The sequence below is a fragment of the Martes martes genome, assembly GCF_963455335.1.
Source record: "Martes martes genome assembly, chromosome: 8".
Lineage (NCBI taxonomy): Eukaryota > Metazoa > Chordata > Mammalia > Carnivora > Mustelidae > Martes > Martes martes.
In genome coordinates, this window is record NC_137895.1 from 115,495,825 (window position 1) to 115,518,921 (window position 23,097).

At 40.3% G+C, this 23,097-nt stretch overlaps 1 protein-coding gene across 4 annotated transcripts in view; it reads right to left on the reverse strand.

Annotated features, from left to right (window-relative positions):
* Positions 1-6,371, reverse strand: part of UPF2 (UPF2 regulator of nonsense mediated mRNA decay) — a gene marked incomplete at its 3' end in the record, with an annotated part of 107,977 nt that extends 101,606 nt beyond the window's left edge. For all 4 annotated transcript variants that reach the window (XR_013967236.1, XM_080810481.1, XM_080810482.1 and 1 more), the window contains exons 1-2: positions 6,267-6,371; positions 226-605 (exon numbers count right to left, since the gene is read on the reverse strand). Coding sequence is in view for 3 of the 4 variants with exons in the window: in XM_080810481.1 (XP_080666607.1) it covers positions 226-587 (362 nt within the window). The remainder of the gene's footprint in view (positions 1-225; positions 606-6,266) is intronic.
* Positions 6,372-23,097: the final 16,726 nt, after the last annotated feature.

Here is a 23,097-nt window from a genome sequence, read left to right on the forward strand (position 1 = left end):
GCTTGTCATCTCTGTCTGACAAATAAATAAATAAAATCTTTAAAAAAAAATACAAATAATTAAAGCATCATAAGCATGCCTCTAGTCACTGAAAATAACAGATCAAGTAACCAAAGATACTCTCGTTGAAGTGCACCCCAGAAGTCTGATTCCAAATAATCACTGCTTTCCTACTATTTCAATCTTCCCATTCCTTCATATCAATAATAAAATAACTGCTCTTACTTCAACTGGGCAGCTTCTTCTTCTTGCTGACGTTTTGCCTGCTCTTCTTGCTTCTTTTTCTCTTCCTCTTCATGTTTCTTTTTTTCTTCTTCCTCTTTTTTCTTTAATTCTTCCTCTGCCTTCACCTTTTCTTCTTCTTTTTTCTTTCGGTCCTTGTCTTCTTTTTTTCTCTTATCTTCTTCCAGTTTCTTCTTTTTATCTTCAGGGACCTTAATAACCTCCTTCTTGGCAGTAAGCTTGATCTCATCTTTTGGTTTCTCTCTGCTGCTCACTGGCCGCCTTTCACTGCAGTCTTTTTCCTTGTTGTTTAGTAAAGTTTCTTTTTCTTCCATACTTGCTGGCTTTTTACGCTCAGCTGGCATTATGTTACCCAGAACAATCTGTAAGAGTAAAAGAATGTCAGTATTCTTTGTACTGTTGTAGATGCAGTGACTTTTAGTAATGTGACACTGTTTTCTAAACAGAACATATTAATGAAACTGTTGTGGAAGATTAAATAAATGCATGCAAAATGAATACTATTTCTGTGATAAAATAATTTCTTGGTCACATTCCACATTCTATCATTATTAGTTACACCTCATCTAAGTATTTTTTTACTTTTTTTTTTTAAGATTTTATTTATTTATTTGACCAACAGAGATCACAAGTAGGCAGAGAGGCAGGCAGAGAGAGATGGGGGGGAAGCAGGCTCCCCACCGATCAGAGAGCCTGATGTGGGGCTCGATTCCCGGACCCTGAGATCATGACCTGAGCCAAAGGCAGAGGCTCAACCCACTGAGCCACACAGGCACCCCATTTTTTTACTTTTTATTAAGGAAAAACTGAAACACAAACAAAAATATAGAGCACAATATAACCAACCTCCATATACTCACTGCCCAAATTCAACCGTTAGCAACTACAAAACATAACATTCAATTAAATACTTTGGTATGTATCTGAGAATATTTTCAATCAGTTTTAATCCCAACATTTCACATCCGTTAGGAGATGCTGGTGACATATTTCACACATCATGGAAAAGAAGTTTTTAAGTTGGAACATAAGCTCTCGCCTCCTATAAATGAACTGACAAAATAGAAGACAGATTTCATGTTATCATTCTAACCTTATCAAATTTTCGAATACAGAAACCATCAACTATCTCAAATTATACTAGACTTTTAATCTTTTCATTAGTACTAGCCAAAATTAATCTATAAATAAACATAATGATGTTTACAAAATCTGTATATTCTGTCTACATCTGCCAATACAGTAGCCACCAGCTCAGGATTTCTCAGGCTTGGCACTACTACCATTTCAGGCAAGCTAATTCTTTGGGAGTTTTGGTGGGGAAGGGAAGATATTGACACTATTTTGTGCACTATATGTTTGCAGCATCGCTGCCTTCTCTACTAAGGAGGTGCCAGCAGTTATCTCCCCACTTCTGACAACGAAAAACTACTCCAGACATTGCCAAATGTTGCCTGGGGACAAAATCACCACCAGCTGAGAAACAGTGCACTAGCCACACGTGGCTACTTACATGAAAATTAATTAAGAGTTTGAAATTTTGTTCTTCAGTCACTACCCATATTTCAAGCGCTCAATTTCACATGACTAGCAGCTACCACATCAGACAGTGCAGAAACACAACATTTTAAATATCACAGAAAGTTCTACTGGATAACACTGGTTGATAGTACAGGCTCTATACAGTTAACTGGAAATAAACTGGGGAACAAAAAACGGTAATTCCCAGCAAAATTCAGCATTTTTCTTTCCTAAAAAATTTCTCTACTTAGAACTAGTGTTCTAGGGGTGCCTGGGTGGCTCAGTGGGTTAAAGCCTCTGCCTTTGGCTCAGGTCATGATCTCAGGGTCCTGGGATCGGGCCCCGCATTGGGCTCTCTGCTCAGCGGGGAGCCTGCTTCCTCCTCTCTCTCTCTGCCTGCCTCTCTGCCTACTTGTGATCTCTGCCTGTCAAATAAATAAATAAAATCTTTAAAAAAAAAAAAAAACTAGTGTTCTAATGTAATTTCTTTTATGGACAGTGCTTCATGTTTTAAGTCCTACATCATCTGAAAATTGTACATGAGAAAATCAAAATACTTTCTATTTAATACAGAATTAAACTATTTAAAGTTCCTAATTTTATTAAGAGCTAAAAATACACACAGTATTCTTAATCATTTTCAAATACAGATTTTAAGTTATAGCAATAAAAACTAGGTTAGCAAACAAAACATTTGCAACAATAAATATTTTTAAATATTTTATAAACACAATACATTTATTTCAGCAGTCCAATAGGATGTTATCACAGAAAGAAAACCCAGGCCAATAGAAGAAGCCCTTTAAGTAATTTTTGGAGGCACAAGCAACACTCTATCTTCTCTCAACCACCTCTTCCTTTCCCTTTTTCTCCTTTACTCTGACTCTCCTCCAGGTCCACATTCTATGCATTTAATTTTTTTTTAAGATTTTATTTACTTATTTAAGAGAGAGAGAGAATGAGTGGGGAGGAGAGGGAGAAGCAGGCTCCCCGGTGAGCAGGGAGCTCTTGTAGGGCCTGATCCCAAGACTCTAGGATCATGACCTGAGCTGAAGGCAGACACTTAACTGACTGAGCCACCCAGGCGCCCCTACATTCTACCTTCTGTGCATTTATTTTAACAATGACACCCAAAGGCTTCAGTTAACCTCAGTGGTGGAACTCAAGAAAAAAAGCTCTTAATCCCGTTGAAACAGCATACTTACTTACTTGCGTGGCAAAGCAGTCTTAACATTTGTATCATCTGGGAAGAGTAGCAGCTTCAAATAACCACCTTTAATGTGAAAAAACCATGCCCTAAACCAAGCAAACTTTAAAGAAAATACTCATAGCTACCACTCACTGACCCCACAGTAAACATCTTACATACATTATCTCATTTAATACTAAAATCTTTATCAGGTGGGTATTATTTTCCCTATTTTATAAATGAGTTAACTGAGACTTGACCAAGTAAGTAACTTGACCAAGGCCTCCACAGCTGGTGACAGAGCTGGAATTGGAACCCATACTCTCAGCTAAAGTTATTAAGAACCTTGAGAGTACCAAACTGTGAGGTGGAAGACTTGATCATAGATATTGACAAATCATAGAATTATGCATCTGAATTGAAAGAGTCCCTGATAATGGCAAAGCAGTTTTTACAACACTTTTTAAACTTTTGTTAGACCCTAGCTAAAACATACAGGAGAAGATAATTCCTAACGTTAACAATACAATCTTACTTAGGGATATTTGTCATTATGTGCAAAAAAATAATACTCTTTATATACAGAGTTGGTATTTTCTGAAGTGAAGTTTATCAACAAGCGGTACTTCAATGATACAAGAACTACAGAAAATAAAAAGAATGGCCTAAAAATTTACAAGTAATGTTTCATTTATGACGATAATTTAGATATTAAGTTCTATAAAAACATTAAATTCACTTGGAATCTAACAAATTCATAAAGGATCATGTATTAGCTTTACAGAGTCTCCTAAACTTTTGTGACTCTCTACAGTATTTATTCATTCAATAAATGTTTAGGGGCGCCTGGGTGGCTGAGTGGGTTAAGCCTCTGCCTTCGGCTCAGGTCATGATCTCAGGAGCCTGCCCCCCCCACCCCGCCCCGCCTGCCTCTCTGCCTACTTGTGATTTCTCTCTCTGTCAAATAAATTAAAAATCTTTAAAAAAAAATAAATGTTTAAGTGCCTACTATATCAAACTGTAGTAGGCACTCATGAATTGATCCTGCTCTAGAACATAAAAAAACAGATTCTCAGTAAGACCCTTAAATCTTCATACTGATAACTTCTTTAAATCACTTCATCCTTGTATTAAAAGCATATCCATACCCAAAGTACACTTTGAACTAAATTTCAGTGAACAAAAAATGTGACAGAAATATAAAGACCCATGTAAACACCAGCAACGCAACATGTGAAAACAGTATAGGCTTTGAAGTCAGACTTTTAAAGTTTGCATCCCAACTCTGCAACTTGCTAGCTATGGGAACTGGGAAACTTTACTTCTGAGTCTATTCATTGATAAAATGGAGGTACTTTTACCTCTCCTACAGAATTCTTAAACTACTAACATGGAAGGTAGTATCAAGAAGGCATTCAATAAATGTATATTCTTTCACACAAAACACTGAAAAGTTCATTGGAAGATGAGTTTTTTTTTTTTTAGAATTAGGACCACTAAAGTTTACTCCAATTCTCAATTTTTACATTGACATGGCAGCAGAGGCATAACCTGCCCTATTACACTAATTTAATGGCTGGGTCAAGACTCACTGTCCAGTGCTCTTCTCCACTATATACCCTGACTCAAGATTTTAAAAGCCAAACAAAATATACCAACAACCTAATTTAGATCCGTATGCATTTGTACTATCAATTAAACTGTATTTAGTGAAATGTTAATATTTCTTTAAATTATTTTGATAATCCATGCTTTAATAAACACCCAAATATTTTAACTGAACTATTTCAAAATGTTTTTCAAGTAAAAACTTAAATTATAAATAGATTTCATCTCAAAATAATCAAAATTAATATTAGTGATCTTTTTTAGTTCTTACAAATTACTCAATACAATTACAGCCAGTCCTTAAAAGGAAGCCATGTTTTAAAACCACCTTCCTATCTCCCCAAGTAGTGCCCTGGCCTTTGGGCTGTATATTTTATTTGGTTTTCTAAACATACTCTGAATGTCCAAAAGAAAGTAGAACTACTTTATTAGCAAAACAGGTACCCAGGGAGTGTACCAGGGGACAGAGTGCAGAGTAAGGGTGTTTCCCTTTTAGAGATAGTCCTCTAGGAAAGTACCATATGGACTATGTATGAAATCACAATCAGACTGCTCTGAAAATAGTCCAGAGAAAGACAATGCTGTTTCACCTTTTAATTCTGTGTTATTCAAAATGTTCTAAGCCCTAACTGCACAAGGGCTTTATCTCCCAGTGTCTAGCTTTATAAAAAGTCCTTAATATCAAGGACTCGTTCAAAGTTTTTATAAATTTCACCAGAGTTCAAAACTGGTTTTCTTGATGAGTTGTACAATTTTTATAAACACCTAAAAACTACGATAAACGATAAGGGTGGGTGATCATTTTACTTTGGTCTGATGCATTACTACATACAAGTCCTAAAAGAGCAGGAGAGCTGATGGCCCGGCTCAGTGTGTACCCCAAACTCATAAGCTGGCTCTGTCTGGTCAACCTGACAACCAAATACCCTGTGATGATCTCCACAGTTCAAAAGTACCAATGAGAGTAAATACTAGGAGCTTTGGGATGAAGGCGAAGGCAAAGCAAAGAACCCTCAGCCTATGGGACTAAAAAGAAGTAAACCAAATAACCCATGCCCACCCTTCCCAAACACCGAAACCCCTTCCCCTCCACACGTATCTCCCACAAACCCCTGCTCCTGCTGCACATTCCCATACCCCACACGCTTCCCCGCCACAACTCCCCTTCTTACGGGTACCTACGGTCACCTTCGTTGACCATCCTCGCCCCAACCCTAACTTCTCACCCCACACTCCCTTCACCACCCGAGACCGAGACTCTCCGGCTGGTCTCCCTACTCCACATCCTCCCACTCAACGCACCCTCCCCACTTCCTCGCCCTCGCTTCCCTCCCGGCTCCCGAAGAGCTTTCCCCAACCTCCCTTCTCTCTACTCCACACCCCCGAACACCTTCACCCCGCCACAGCAGGCTGCCCGCCTTCAGCCCCGAGGCCCAGCCCGGGCATGTGGGGCAGACACCCCCTCGACCGCCCCTCATGTCTGCCCCGGGCCGGGGGCGCCCGCGTTGATGGGAGTCTCCGGGAGAGGGGTCTGAGGAGGACGACGCCGGAGCTGCGGTCCGTCTACTGCTCGCCGCCCCCGGAGCGCTGGGGTGCGGAGTCGCCTCTTGGGTCCCTCAGGGAGTAGGAGTCCAGGCCGGTGCCCCCCAGCCCCGCTTCCTCCCGATCGTTGGAGCGGAGGGGAAGGAGGTTCCCCGGGACTCACCTCGAGCCTGTTGTCAACATTAGCCCCGGGTTTCCCAGCACCAACTCCAGCGCTCGGGCTCTCCCCTCCCCTCCCCCCACCTATCTCGCAGCCGAGGGCCCGCCTTCCCTCAGCTCCCCCTCCTCCCTCCGCCCGCCGGCCCTCCCGCCCGCCACTCACCAGCGCGGCCGGGCTGCGAGTGGGGGCGGGGCGGAGGGAGGAGGAAAGAGGGAAGCTGTTCGGGCTCTTGCCTGATCGAAAACTGTCCGGGTCTCCCTGCCCCCGGCATATCGATGCCCTTAGTTTAACCCCGAAGTGGCGGGTCGCGATCAAAGGCTCAGACAGGTGCGATACAGATAGAGACTTGTTCAAATTGTCCACCGGAGAAGAGGAGCCAGTTTTTCAGACAGGCAATGAACAGGGCAGCCACAACCAGCATATCAAGTCAGGTCCCCAGCGGAGGGGAGGAGCGGTCCAAGGACCGGAGGCAGGAAGTGGATTGGTCGCCAGGAAAGGGAAAGCGCCTGAATTGTAGATGCGCAGGCGCAGGCTCTTGGCGGGGGGGGGGCGGTGGGGGGGTTAGAATGGGGTAGGGCGGAGCTAACAGGAGGTAAGGAAGGGCGGTGGAACAGTAGGAGAATTACGGAGCGCCATTAAGGACAAATTTGGCCACGTGATTCTCAGGGGAGTTTCCTGGAGCGAACGTAAGGAAGAGGTCTAAGAAGGGAAAGTTTGATTGGACTAATTTGAGGGGTGAGGTTGAAGATTTAGGAAGTTGGAAACCGGAGAAGCTATAGAGTATGGCTGGTGGGAAAAGTAAAAGTTGGTTAGGAATGGGTCTAGATTTAAGAGTGCCCTAGAAAGACTCCGAAAGTCCCGTGGGGGAATTTCCAGAAGCACTTTTTGGGTGTTCGACATAAAAACAACCCAGAGTGAAGAACAGAGGTTTTTCTCAACCTATCTTAGAAAGTACCCTGTCCTAGCAAGCAAATTTTAAAAAAATTAAAATGGAATGATCTGAGTTACTGAATGTAATCACTCGTCTAAAAAATTGGCTGGTCTTGTCATTTCTTCCAAGTGCGAAACCAAGTCAACTTTTTTAAATGGGTGTTCGTTTATCCACACGACTTAACTGCTCTTGAATTGTATATCTCCTCTGTGTATCTGGCCTCCGATTTTTATCAAAACAGTGCTTGGATCTTCTAACACGATCTCACCGGGTGTTCATACTGGTTGGTTTTGACTGGTCGGGGGCCAAAGGAACAAGGGTGCAAAACTGGTCTTGATTCTTGCTTGACATGTGGCGCCTCACCTGATACACAAGCCCGCTAAATGAGCTGCTACCAACCTCAAGTACGTGAGCCGGATCTAGATTCATTTGCATTCAGCTTTTGCCCATTTGCCTCTATTCACTGGTTCGCTTTACAGTTATTAGTAGCAGGCAAATCGCCTTCACAAATTGAGTGTTGATGTTTACTGTACTTAGATTTTTTTTTCCAAAACATTGCTAATAGGTCGATCATTTAAAGGGTAGTGAAGGAGAAAGATATGCTGCTATTCTATACCACTGATTAACGAATAGAAGGGAGGCACCTGGGTGGCTCAGTCAATTAAGCATTTCGTTCTTTTTTTTTTTTTAAGATTTTTATTTATTTGACAGATCACAAGTAGTCAGAGAGGCAGGCAGAGAGAGAGGAGGAAGCAGGCTCCCCGCGGAGCAGAGAGCCCGACGTGGGGCTCGATTCCAGGACCCTGAGATCATGACCTGAGCCGAAGGCAGAGGCTTTAACCCACTGAGCCACCCAGGTGCCCCTAAGCATTTCGTTCTTGATATCAACTCGGGTCTGGATTTCACTATTGTGAATTCAAGTCCTGTGTTAGGCTCCATGCTAGGCATGGAGCCTACTTCAAAAAAACAACAAAATAGAACTGTCCCAAACCACCGTACTGGAAATGGCCATTGCTGTTCTTTTGAAAAGCTTTTCTCATTTTCTCTGCCTACCTTAAGAAAATTTACCTCTATGCTGTTAATGAATAAATATGCCTATCCAAGTCGGTCTTTACCTTTCATGAGGTATTAAAAGGAAATCATGTGAATACAGGGATCAAAAGGAGAGCATTTTTATTGACCTTCTGCTTATTTTAAATTTGTTATTTAATTAATAATCATAATAATCCTATAGGTATTACAATCCCCATTTTATAGAAACTGAGTCACAGAAAGATTAATTCAATATCACAAAACTAGTAAACGTAGTATTATACACAAGTCCAACTCCAAAAACCCAAGCTTTTTGTGATGTATCCCACTGCCTTAATGCCTAGACTTTTTCATAGACTGAAAACACTCCCCGTTGTCTTCCTTCCAAAGAAAAATGTCAAAAACCACCAACGTTGGTGGTCTGATGTGAGGATACCATTTGCAATGTCTAACTGGAATAAATACACTTCTCTGAAGAAGTCATCATTTTTGCATTCTGATAATTCAAACTTCACTATTTTCTTTAACTACATTATATTTAGTTTTTAAGTGTCTATCTAGATATTTCATTATTTGAGGAGATTCTAAAAAATGCCTTTTCCTCTTTGCCTGCTTCAGTTGACAGAACTACAACGTATGAAAAAACGGATATACATATAATTTACATGATACTATTTTCTATTTAAAACCCAGTTACAGGGGCGCCTGGGTGGCTCGGTGGGTTAAAGCCGCTGCCTTTGCCTCAGGTCATGATCTCAGGGTCCTGGGATCGAGCCCCACGTCGGGCTCTCTGCTCCGCGGGGAGCCTGCTTCCTCCTCTCTCTCTGCCTGCCTCTCTGCCTACTTGTGATCTCTGTCTGTCAAATAAATAAATAAAATCTTTAAAAAAAATTTTAAAAATAAATAAAACCCAGTTACAATGCTGCTTCACATTAGAAAGCAAAGGCAAGAGAAAGCAATTACAATTTCAGGGCAGGATAAATCCTAAATTAAAAAAAAAAAAAAGCAAAAAACAGGGCTCACGTGATATGAACTGCCTGGTGCCCTGCTGAATGTGCGCTATATCTTAAATAAATCTACCTCCATCTTTTAGAAGCTGATGTCTAGTTTGACTAATTTAAGCTAGATTTCTATCTTTTAAGTTTGTATCTTTTTGTATTTTTAATGAGAGATATTGAGGAAGTATACTCTTGGGCATAACCAAGTAGGGGGGTAAATATTAATGATGCAGGGAGAAAGAAAAAAGGTAACAATGAGCAAAATTCTTGCAGTGGTAAGAAGGAATAGAATCTGAAGTACAAGCAGAAAGAGTGCCTTCGAGGGGCACCTGGTTGGCTTAGTCGGTTAAGCATCCAACTCTTGGTTTCGGCTCAAGTCTTGATCGCAGGATTGTGAGATGGAGCCCATGTGTTGGGCTCCATGTGGAGCTTGGAGTCTGCTTGAGATTCTCTTCCTCTCCTGCTGTCCCTGCCCCCACACCTGCCTCCACTCTCCCTCTCTCTCTTAAGATCTGATTAAAGATAATAAAATCTTTTTTAAAAGATTTAAAGATAATAAAGTTTTAAAGATAATAAAATCTTTTTTTAAGATTTAATTATTTGAGAAAGAGAGAGCACAAGCAGGGGGAGAGGCAGAGGGAGAAGTAGACTCCCCGCTGAGCAGGGAGCCCAACGCAGGGCTTGATCCTAGGACCCTAGGATCACGACCCGAACTGAAGGCTGACGCTTAGCTGACTGAGCCATCCAGGCGCCCTAAATATATAAATCTTAAGGGAAAAAAAGAAGAAGGAGAAGGAGAAGAAAGAGTGCTTTTGATAGAAGCAATGGCATTTCCACAAGATATTAAGAGAGAAAACAAAGATGAATGCATGGACAGATAGGTTTATAGACTTGGAAGGGGGATTGTAAAGGACTTCCTCCTAGATCATGAAATTGGAAGCAAGGTTATCAGCTAAGAGTGGGGTAAGGGAGAGATTGGGGGAGGTTGAAAAGAGGGGGGGAAATAGAAAAGAGACAGCTTCAAGAGCATGAAAGCAATGGAGATACATACATATTAAGGATTGCTGCTGACACTACTTGGTGTTTCTGATCATGAATTTTAAAACCATGCAGCCTACATATGCCAATTTCTCCAGAAGAGATGAACAGTTAGTTTTAGTCAAGGCTATGGCTTTTTCCCCCCATGAGAGTGATGATAAAGAAAATGAGAAGTAGGGGGATTGTGTGTGTGCAAGAAGATGATAGTCATGAAGGATCATGGATTCTCAGCTGGGTTTGGAGGGAAGTTAAGGGGAATGAGGTATATGTGTGAGCGTGGTTGGAGCTAATGGATTAACAGGAGTAGAGATTGCCAAGAAAATGGTGATGAAAGAGCTATTTAATAACAAAAATTTAACTGAGTCAATTTGAAGATCTAATTGGCCTTGTTAAATGATTCATGAATCGGGCAGCATCCATCTAGCAAACAGAAAAAAGCTCCATCAAGCTGTAGAAAAGGGACAGTTTTTAAAGCAAAGAGGGGAATAAAGGAAATTATTAGCAAAGAATTCATTGTTTTAGACAAGTTAACCCTCCTGAGGGGAAGAAGTGGTCTATCAGTATATTTTCTAGTACTGACCAGGAAATTCCATGTTGACTGGTTAAAGGTTATGTTCCCATGGGGATTGAAACTGCAATTGGGTTTAGTATTAAGTCTTGGTTTGCTGAAGGGAGGCCTTTAACCTAAGCGACTCCATTTGGGGCCTGTGCTTTTCTTCTTAACAAAGCCAAGAACTTTAGTGAATTAAAGGGGACAAATGAGGACATCAGAATGTTGTTCTGGAGAGCTGCAGTAACTGGGACTATAGACGGAATGAACAAACCCAGAGGAGCTGAGGCTTTTTTTTTTTTAAGATTTTATTTATTTATTTGACACAGAGAGAGATCAGAAGTAGATAGAGAGTCAGGCAGAGAGAGAGGGGGAAGCAGGATCCCTGCTGTGCAGAGCCTAATGTGGGGCTCGATCCCAGGACCCTGGGATCATGACCTGAGCCAAAGGCAGAGGCTTTAACCCACTGAGCCACCCAGGCGCCCCAGAGCTGAGGCTTTTGAAAGAGGATGAAAGAGAACTGGTCCATGGAAAGCAAGATGCACGCATCTCTGAAGTCAGACTACGTGAATTCAATTTCTAGTTCCAAAATATAACAGCTATTTGAGTGTGGGCTAATTCTTTAACCAGTTTAGATCACAGCTCTTAATTCTTTAAAAATCTTGATAATAGGGGCATCTGGGTGACTCAGTTGGTTAAGCAACCGACTATTTAGGCTCAGGTTGTCATCTCAGGGTCATGAGATTGAGCCCCACGTTGACTCAATGCTGGGCGTGGAGTCAGCTTGGGATTCTCTCTCTCCCTCTCCCTCTGCCCCAACTCCTGCTCGCATGCCACCCATCCCTTAAATATGTAAATACATACATACATACATACATACATACATACATAAAGTATTTCAAAAATTTGATAGTAACAGCACTTTTCCATAGGGCTTTCTGAACAGTAAATGAGGTGATTCATAAAAAGAACTTAGCACAGTGCTCACAGTGTATGCTCTGTGTTAGCTGGTACTAACTCATTTCAGAAATAGGAAATACAGTCATCTAAATGGCTTTGTAGTCCGAGTAAATAGTGCTTCAGTAGTCCTTAACTCTGGTATGATACCAGTGTGCCTGAAACCTTTACTCCAAGCACTGGAAATCTGCGCTAAGAACACGATTTGAAAATGAAAATTAAAAAGGGGGAAAAAAATCAAATCACCACAATGTATACCTTAAATATTTTACAATTTTATTTTTCAATTATACCCCAATAAAGCTGGCAGGGGGAGGGGGAAAAAGGATGGGATTTCTCAGCTATTGTAACCAATAAAGGCAGAGGTTTATAAATCACATTTCTAATTCTGGTTTCATGTCAGTTTGTCCAGGAGAATAACCAATCTCAATATTGGAGGGGGGGTGAGAAAGGTAACCCTATGTCTTATAGTCTTAATTTAATTCCCAACCCACATTTCTAAGACTTTGCTGTGGAACAACTGTGATGAAATATTCCACATACACCTCAAACCTAAAATGTCCAAAATTGAACTTCATGTTGGTCTCCAACTCCACCTACTTCTTTTATTTTTCTTCTTTCAGTTAATGGTGCTAAAGGGGATCAGGATATGTCACCCCAAAATACGGCACTTCGGCACAATGATTATTTTGGGCTGAAGGCAACTGAGAATCAACAGATGCAGGAAGAATTCTCTAAATCTCTCCTTATCTACCTAAAAGCAGTGCCTGAATCTCCCTTTGTGAAGGTGTCTGCCCCCCCCACCCCAACCCCAGTGTCAGGAAGAAGAAATCCCTGGTGATAGTCAACACCCAGGAAGGTTTGCAAACACAGATCGGACTTATCTTCCTTCACTTTCCCATGTATTTCCAAGTCACTCCCATATTTAGTTGTCATTAAAGACCACAGCCCCTTCTTTGTTAAAATGGTGTGTAAACACTGAGTCTAACTGCTTCTTTGTGTTTCGCTTCTTTTTGGCGAACTCTTATGCATGTAAATATTAATAAAAACAGTGTGCCTTCTCTCCTGTTGATCTGCCTTTGTTAGTGTAATTCACACACTTCCAAATGAAGAACGTAAGAGCGGAGAGGAAAGGTATTGCCTCTCCAGTACTTAGGTAGTCCTCACTCCTCATCCCTTGTTCAAATGCAACGGATATATCTCAGAAAGATCTTGCCCTGGTCCTCATCCGTATCCCCACCCCCACAGCTTCAGTTCATAGCCACATAACTCAAACCCACACTGCTGACAACCATCTAGTTCTTCTTCCTAATTGCTTCTACTCTTGCCCTCTACAGACCTTGGAGAGTATTAGATCATTCAACCCCCTTCAATGGCAATTGTCCCCAAACCTCCTTGATCATACAATCATATGGGGAGGGGTGGAGGTCATCCTCCCAATCCATGTAATATTTACTTAGATACAAATTGTGTACTACACAAATATATACATAATAGTACCTTCCCCCAAATAGAAAAGGTAAGAATTTAAAAAACAAACAACAACTACAACAAAAACTGAAAAAATAGAAGTTCCAGTATTTGTGTCTAAGGAAATAATTTTACATACCCCTTTATGTCAACCCACTTTGGAAGTCACTGCCTTACAGGGTAAACTTCTTGAGTCTTTAGCAGGAGCCCTTAAAAATGCATAGCTCTTATTTATATGTCTAGTCTCACTTCATGCTACTTCCGCCACAGGTCTAAGTTGTAGTTACAACAGTAACCTGCATAGACTGGACTTCCTCTTTCCTTAGTGCACATACTACACTTCCGTCTAGAATGCCCTTTCTCCCATGAATGTTTCCTAAGTAGGAGCTCAAGGATTATTTCCCTAAGGAACCCATTCTTTATTACCACCACCCCACATCTATCAGATTAGGTCCCTGCCCATCTCTGGCTTCCCATAGCAGCCTCTGAACATCTCTATTATAACATTCATCACGTTATATTGAAATGATTCGTTTATATTTGTTTTCTCATTAAAACTGTGAGCTCCCTGGGGCACCTGGGTGGCTCAGTGGGTTAAATCCTCTGCCTTCAGCTCAGGTCATGATCCCAGAGTCCTGGGATCGAGCCCCGCATCGGGCTCTCTGCTCAGTGGGGAGCCGCTTCTCTGCTCGGCGGGGGGCCTGCTTCTCTCTCTCTCTGCCTGCCTCTCTGCCTACTTATGACTTCTGTCTGTCGAATAAATAAATAAAATCTTAAAAAAAAACTGTGAGCTCCTTGAAGATATGATTTATAGATTATTAATCTTTGTGTCCTGGAGCCATAGAAGACATTTAATAATATTTTGATAGAAGGAATTATTAAGTGAATGGATATGAGGGGGTTAGAATATTCTACTCCAAAATATGCCACTTTGGCATATGGATTATTTTGAGCTGAAGGCAGTTATTAAGGCAGAATTAACAGATTCACAAAGAAGCCTTCTCAGACTTTCCATTATCTGATTGAAAGTATAAACATCTATGAAATGAGGACTTCCATTGATCCTCTCTCTGAGAGATTTGTAAATATGAAGAAGATGGAAAATTGACACCAAGATGAGTCTGGACAAACAAACCTTACTAAAACAAGTCTTATGTCCCATTAGTTTCCACATATATTTACCTTTCCACAACTTACTGCCCCTAGAAGTCCAAACTCCCCTTGTCCAGTCACTTTTCCATAATTTATCACCCTTTAAGTGGAATGTAAGCACCTAAATCTACTTCTTTAGGTTTTCATTTCTTTTCTGTGTAGCCTCCTTGCATGTAAAATTAAAAACATCCTTTGAGGGGGGCCTGGGTGGCTCAGTGGGTTAAGGTCTCTGCCTTCGGCTCAGGTCGTGGTCTCTGGGTCCTGGGATCGAGCCCCGCATCGGGCTCTCTGCTCAGTGGGGAGCCGCTTCCTCCTCTCTCTGCCTGCCTCTCTGACTACTTGTGATCTATGTCTATCAAATAAATAAATAAAATCTTTGAAAAAATAAAAAATATCCATTGAAGTTGTATGCCATTTCCCCCTTTAATCTGTCTTCTGTCAGTTTAATTCACATTCCTCAGAAAAAACACCTAAGAGAGTAGAGAAAAAACTTTCCTCTTCTACAAATGCTCTCATGGAAGAGGGAGAAAATCTGTGTACTGAGGTAGGAATGTAGGATTAAAATAGAGTGAAAAGAACACATTATTTTAGATCAAACAATCATAGACTGCAGTTTCACTTTTATTTACCAAGCAACGTACCAATGCTTAGCAGCCCAAATATAGGCCCCTATACTCCTCTTCATGATTTGCATTAAAACTAATTCAAGTTTTTAATATTGAGTGATTCAGTGAATAAATGGAGGGAAATAAACAGATGCCTCTTTCTTAGTGTGCCTTACACATTCATCCACCCAATGATCCTATTTGGTTATTTTCTTTGTTTTTAGAGATGGGAAAACGAGGGTATAGTGTAGTTAGATAACGTACACAGGATGACATAGCTGCTAAGTAGAATCTCCATTCTTGTCTGGACTTTCTGATTCCAATGCTCATGCTCTTGTGCAGTATTTCTTTCCATTCCTAGAATGAAAATTCCTAGAATTCCATTTTTATTGGATTTCCCCACTTTATATACCTGAGTTCCACACATGTAGTAGTATCGATATCCGTTTTTACACAGTTACACAGAATATAGAATAAGAACAGACATGATTTTATAATCTAGTTCTAACAAGGCCGACCAGTACATATAATAAAACAAGAATGTCTGCCTGGGTCAGACCAGTGTATGGCTAAATCTATACCCACGATAACACAAAGGTAAGGGGGAAGGGCTGGAAATCAATCACCAGGTGTCTGGTCTTGGAGCCTGGCTACTGTACATGTAACACAATGAAACTAGGGCAAGTCACCTATAACCTGTGACTCAGATGCTTTATTTTAAAAATCAGTAGATTAGGTTTTATGATCCCTAACTTCATTATTTTAATTTTGGCAATACCTCTTGTCACTGCTTCCAAGCGTTTAAGAATCCAAATGAGAAGTGGTTGCCTTCATAACCCAGATGATATTGTCACAGTGAGAAACAGAACCGGGGGAAAAAGTTATTACCCAAAGAGTCTGACATCACTTCACTTCTTGTGTCAGTTGCTAAGGGTAAAAGAATGGGTGTAGTTTCCAACTTATTTTTCTTTGGGAAGATTCTATATTGCAGACATATTGTGTATACATTATACTTCCCTAAGTTTTCCCCATAAAAGCTGTATAAATAGCCATTCCATTGTGTTTTGCCCTCTTTCTTCCATCTTCATGAAAGACTCATCTAAACACTTTGGATTAAATTTTTCATATGCAACATTCAATATCGGTTTAATAATAACAATAATAAGCAAGGGGTGCCTGGGTATCTCAGTTGGTTAGGGGTCCAAATCTTGATTTTTGGCTCAGGTCATGATCTCAGGGTTGTGGGATCAACCTCTGCATTGGGCTCCATACTGGGTGTGGAGCCTGTTTAGGATTCTCTCTTTCTCTCCCTCCGCCCCTTCCTCTACACTTGCACGCATGCACTCTCTCTCTCAAAATAATGATCATGATGATAAACTAATAATAACAGCTATCATCTTTTTGTACTTAGTATTTTGCAAGTTCTCTACAACTATTCTCTTTTAAATTTTTAAACAGTGCAATCATAATACAGCTGACCTTACTTACTATGTGTCAGGCATTGTTCTAAACATTTTACATGCTCTAATTATTTAATCCTCACAATAATCCAATGTGATAAGTACTATTAAGCTCATTTTACTAATGGGAAAAATGAGGGATAGAGAAATTAGGGAACCTGCCCACGCTCCCAGCTGGTCAGTGATAGAGCCAAGATTAGGAGTCAGGCAGTTTAGATGAAGTTATTTAGCCATGAGCCTAGACTAGCTTTCTCTAAGATAGGCATAATTATCTCTATTTCCAGGTGGAAAGTGAGATGTGTTCCAGCACAAGATGTGACCAATATTAGCTATGCAGTCACACAGTTAATAATGGGCAAAGCTAGAATTTGAGCCTACATGTGTCCCTTCAAAAACCCTGTTTCCTCACAATTCTCTGGCTATATCTTGTTTTCTTTGTGGCAACTCCTCCTTCTCATCCCAACTTTAAACTTTTGAGTTCTTCAGAATTCTAAACCTAGGCTTTCTCATCATATCCAGGTTCTCAATAACATCTGTACATTGAAAACTGCCAAATGTGTTTTTTTCAGTCCCTGCTTTTCTTCTGAATTCTGATAGGTGCATCCATCTGCCTAGTTGACAGAGCTACTTAGTATCCCAGATAAAACTCAAATGTCCCAAGTGAACTTTGCCAAGTTTGTTCCCCTTCCACTCTTCCTTATCTCAGTCAATGGCATCAACATCAACTCAGTTGCTCCAGAAGCAAAGCAAAGAAGCAGGCAGTGGATGGGTCGCTTACCTTGTAGACGTTTTCTGAAGAAGCCACGTTCACAAATACTTTTTAAAGACAATAAATTGATATGACAGTTGTTACAACTCTGATGAAATGATGTAAAAGGAAGTAAAGTGAAAGTAACACCATGACACAAGTAGAGAATATGATTATTTAAAAGTATATTTAAAATATACTTCACTAAGCAGTAGGAGAGTATAAGGAGCTTGTTAGAACTTGACGTTGCCCTTGAGTTATCCATCCTTGACACTTCTTTTTGCCTAACTCCTGCTTCGTTTTCAAGGTTTCAGTTAATATAATCTTCCAGACTAGATAATATTCCCCTCAGTTATTTAGTTTCATAGCATGTTATACCCATCCTTCATGGTTCTTTTATATTTATAATTAATTATTTGCGTGATTACTGTACTTCTATCTGAGATTGTAAGCTCCTGAATGTAGGACCCATGTCTGACTTCTTCACTTTTATATTCCAAAGCACCTAGCATGAAACACCTAGCACAATGCATATAGTGGCACTTGATAAGTATTCATTCAGTAAGTAAATGCCTATTACTTTCCATTGGATGAATATACGCCAGATTGATTTCCAATAAAGTAAAACAATGTCATTCTTCTACTGTGTTAGGTAGAAGATGGGAATCACTGCGTTATAGAATGTTAGAATTGGAAGTACTCTCACAGAGCACTCAAGATATACAAGAAAACAGTTAAAAAAATCATTATCCCCACTCAAACATTTTATTTTGGGAGATAAGATAAGCAGAGAAAAAAACTGTTCAACTGAAGATACTGCCTCTATGTGTTACAGGAATTCAGGAGAGGAATTGGCATATCAGTTAGCGGTTTTGCAGAACATCAGGTGGGAGAGCTGGGCTGGAAGTCTCAATGGTGACAGATGGATTTTCTGCAACAGTGTAGAGATGAAAGTCAGAAGTTGGAAAAGGGGGTGTTTGGGTGGCTCAGTCAGTTAAGTGTCTGACTCTTGGTTTTGGCTTAGGTTGTGAGATCAAACCCCATGTCTGGCACCATGCTCAGTGCGGAGTCTGCTTGAGAATCTCTCTCCCTCTCCTTCTGCCCCTACCCTCATTCATGTGAGCTATTTCTCTCATATAAATAAATAAATCTTTAAAAACAAAACAAAACAAAAGAAATTGGAAAAGGAAAATGACTTAAAAAGGATTCAGAATAGAAACAGAATGGGACACCTGGGTGTCTCAGTCAGTTAAGTGGCTGCCTTCGGCTCAGGTCATGATCCCAGCATCCTGGGATCGAGTCCCGCATCGGGCTCCTTGTGGGGAGCCTGCTTCTCCCTCTGCCTCTGCCTGCCACTCTGTTTGCCTGTGCTCTCTCACTCTCTCTCTCTCTGACAAATAAATAAATAAAGTCTTTTAAAAAAATTATTAAAAAAAAAAAGAAACAGAAAAGATAGAGGACTAACAAGGCAGAGTGTTGTAGCCAGTGAAAGAGTTACATGAGAGAATGCATGGGTGACAGGCCAAAAAGATGAGTGAGGTGCACCCTTCAGTCATACATTTCTAGAAATGGTCATGTGGTCACAGGCTCTGGTAGATGGCCTCTAAGACAGCACTCAAGGATGCCCACTTCCTGCTCTTCACACCCTCATGTAATCCCCTTCCCTTGAGCATAGGCTGGGCTTAGCGACTAATTTCTAGTGAGTATAATACAGAAGTGATGGTGTATTGGTATTAATGCTAGTTTACAAAATCTTGGAACTTTCTCTCTCTTCCTCTCTCCCTGAGTGCAGCCAACTGCCATGTTTTGACCCACTCTTTGGAAAGGTCCACACAGCAAAGAACTGAGGGAGGCTTCTGGCCAATAGCCAATGAGGAATTCAATCCTGCCAACAACCACATGGGTGAAATGTAAGTTGATTCTCCCCCAGGTGAGCCTTCAGATGAAATCACAATCCCAACCTGCAGTCTGAATGCAACTTTGTGAGAGGTGTTGAGCCCCAGGTACTAAGGTAAGCTTTGTCTGGATTACTGACCTACAAAAACTGTGAGATAATATGCTTGTTGTTTCAAGCTACTACATTATGGGGTAATTAGTTGTACAGCAATAGACAACTAATATGATGATAATAAGAATTATTGTTACTATTTTTTTTTAAGATTTTATTTTAAGGGATCTCTACACCCAACATGGGGCTCGAACTCACAAGCCCAAGACCAAGAGTCACATGCTCCACCAACTGAGCCAGGCAGGTGCGATAATTACTGAAATTATTTTTAATGTTATATGCTATATACATTTACTTTATAAATATATTTTATAAGTTATATATATTTCACGATGTAGGAGGGAAACTCATGAGAACAAAGAAAAGATCTTTGCTATTAGCCAGAGGGAAAAAAAGATATTAAGAAGTAGTCATTTTTTAAGGAATTTCTATTAATCAGGGAAGAAATGAGATTAAGTAACAGCAAAGAGAAAAGAGTTATTTTTTAGTCTAAAGGATTCGTTCCAGTAAATTTTACCTTTCTTTTTTAATTTCACTTTTTGCTCCTCAATTTCCAGGGTCAGAATAGTTGGTTATGTGTACCTTACTCTTAACATCTCTAATAAAAGTGGGCAGGGTAAAGAAAGAAAATGAAATTAGTTACTTTTGGCAATAGATACATTTTGGGGTATATATAAAAAGGAACAATGTGTTTATGTGCCCTATTATCATGATAATTTGAGAATTCCTTTCAACAGAAAGTTGCTGCTGCAAGAAATTAATCTACTCTCAAAAGTATAAATTCTAGCATGCACAATGCTTCAAATAATATGGCAAAGAACTCAAGGAAAGACCTTTCTTCAAAAATAAAATAGGCCTGGGGCCCTGGGTGACTTAGTTGGTTAAGCATCTGACTCTTGATTTTAGCTCAGCTCATGGTCTCAGAGTGTGAGATCAAGCCCCTCATTGGCCTCTGGGCTAGATGTGGAGCCTGCTTGCTATTCCCCCTTCCCTTGTCCTCTGCCCCTCCCCCACACTTACTCTCTTTCTCTCAAAAATTAAATTAAATTAAATTGGTCTGTTTCTAGCCTGGTGAATTGACCATTCCCATATTTGAACATTCTATTAATGCGACAGAATTAGCCATACAAAGAAAGAAAAACTTTATCACTCTACCCTTCTAGACTCTCTGCCTGGGGTCCTGCAAATTAGATGGACAAAAGACAGATTAACAAGAGAAAACCAGAGTTTATCAACACATGCACTACCTGTATGCACACATGGGAGAAATTCAGCGATGAATAACACAAAGGCAGTGGTTAGAACTTGGGCTTATATAACATCTTACCAAAAGAACAATGAATTTGCAGAAAAGATGAGAGAAAGGAAACAGGGTTTAGGTTTTTAGGGGTGGCAGATTGTGAGAAGGTAGATATACAGAGGCACCCATGGAAGATAAGGTTTGTTTTAATGAGTTTGTTATGTAGATTCCTCTGGTGCCTTCTCTGGGCTGATTAGAGTCTATAGTTGCCTCCAGTGGTTAAGAATCATCCTGCCCAATGATATGATACTATATGTGGAAAACCCAAAAGACTCCACTCCAAAACTGCTAGAACTTGTACAGGAATTCAGTAAAGTGTCAGGATATAAAGTCAATGCACAGAAATCAGTCGCATTTCTTACACTAACAACAAGACAGAAGAAAGAGAAATTGAAGAGTCAGTCCCATTTACAATCGCACCCAAAACCATAAGATACCTAGGAATAAATCTAACCAAAGAGGCAAAGAATCTATACTCAGAAAACTATAATGTACTCATGAAAGAAATTGAGGAAGACACAAAGAAATGGAAAAATATTCCATGCTCCTGGATTGGAAGAACAAATATTGTGAAAATGTCTATTCTACCTAAAGCAATCTACACATTTAATGCAATCCCTATCAAAATCCCATCCATTTTTTTAAAGAAATAGAACAAATAATCCTAAAATTTATATGAAACCAGAAAAGACCTCGAATAGCCAAAGGAATATTGAAAAAGAAAGCCAAAGTCGGTGGCATCACAATTCCAGACTTCAAGCTCTATTACAAAGCTGTCATCATCAAGACAGTATGGTACTGGCACAAAAACAGACATATAGAACAATGGAACAGAATAGAGAGTCCAGAAATAGACCCTCAACTCTATGGTCAACTAATCTTCGACAAAGCAGGAAAGAATATCCAATGGAAAAAAGACAGCCTCTTCAACAAATGGTGCTGGGAAAATTGGACAGCCACATGCAGAAAAATGAAATTGGACTATTTCCTTACACCACACACAAAAATAGACTCAAAATGAATGAAGGACCTCAATGTGAGAAAGGAATCCATCAAAATCCTTGAGGAGAACACAGGCAGCAACCTCTTTGACCTCAGCCGCAGCAACCTCTTCCTAGGAACATCGTCAAAGGCAAGGGAAGCAAGGGCAAAAATGAACTATTGGGACTTTATCAAGATCAAAAGCTTTTGCACAGCAAAGGAAACAGTTAACAAAACCAAAAGACAACTGACAGAATGGGAGAAGATATTTGCAAACGACATATCAGACAAAGGGCTAGTATTCAAAATCTATAAAGAGCTTAGCAAACTCAACACCCAAAGAACAAACAATCCAATCAAGAAATGGGCAGAGGACATGAACAGACATTTCTGCAAAGAAGACATCCAGATGGCCAACAGACACATGAAAAAGCGCTCCACATCACTTGGCATCAGGGAAATACAAATCAAACCCACAATGAGATACCACCTCACACCAGTCAGAATGGCTAAAATTAACAAGTCAGGAAATGACGGATGCTGGTGAGGATGCAGAGAGAGGGGAACCCTCTTACACTGCTGGTGGGAATGCAAGCTGGTGCAACCACTCTGGAAAACAGCATGGAGATTCCTCAAAAAGTTGAAAATAGAGCTACCTTATGACCCAGCAACTGCACTACTGGGTATTTACCCTAAAGATACAAACGTAATGATCTGAAGGGGCATGTGCACCCAAATGTTTATAGCAGCAAGGTCCACAATAGCCAAACTATGGAAAGAACCTAGATGTCCATCAACATATAAATGGATAAAGAAGATATGGTATATATATATATATATATATATATATATATATATATATATATACACACACACACTGGAATACTATGCAGCCATTAAAAGAAATGAAATCTTGCCATTTGCAACGACGCGGATGGAACTAGAGGGTATTATGCTTAGCAAAATAAGTCAATCGGAGAAAGATAACTATCATATGATCTCCCTGATATGAGGAAGTGGAGATGCACATGGGGGGTTTGGAGGGGTAGGAACAGAATAAAGGAAACAAGATGGGATCGGGAGGGAGACAAACCATAAGAGACTCTTAATGTCACAAAACAAACTGAGGGTGGCAGGGGGGAGGAGGGTAGGGAGAGGGTGGTGGGGTTATGGACATTGGGGAAGGTATGTGATATGGTGCGTGCTGTGAAGTGCGTAAACCTGGCGATTCACAGACCTGTACCCCTGGGGCCAATAATACATTAAATGTTTATAAAAAAATTAAAAATTAAAAAAAATCATCTTGCCCTTCTTATATTTGTTTCTTTTCAATTGCTTTCAGCTCAAAATGATCCTTGTGCCAGAGTGGCATATTTTGGGGTGGCATACTCTGAACTCCTTCAGTTGATACCTAGAATATTCCTATTCTCCTACTGAGTCATTGCTAATTGTCTTGAACCCTGACACACAGACTTACTTATCAGGCCTCATGCAGGCTCAAGACCATCACATCCCAGGAATCATGTTGAGGGTCACTTACCATGATTAAGACCTTGTAATAACAATAACAATATAATAATAATAGTAGTAATTATTATTATTAT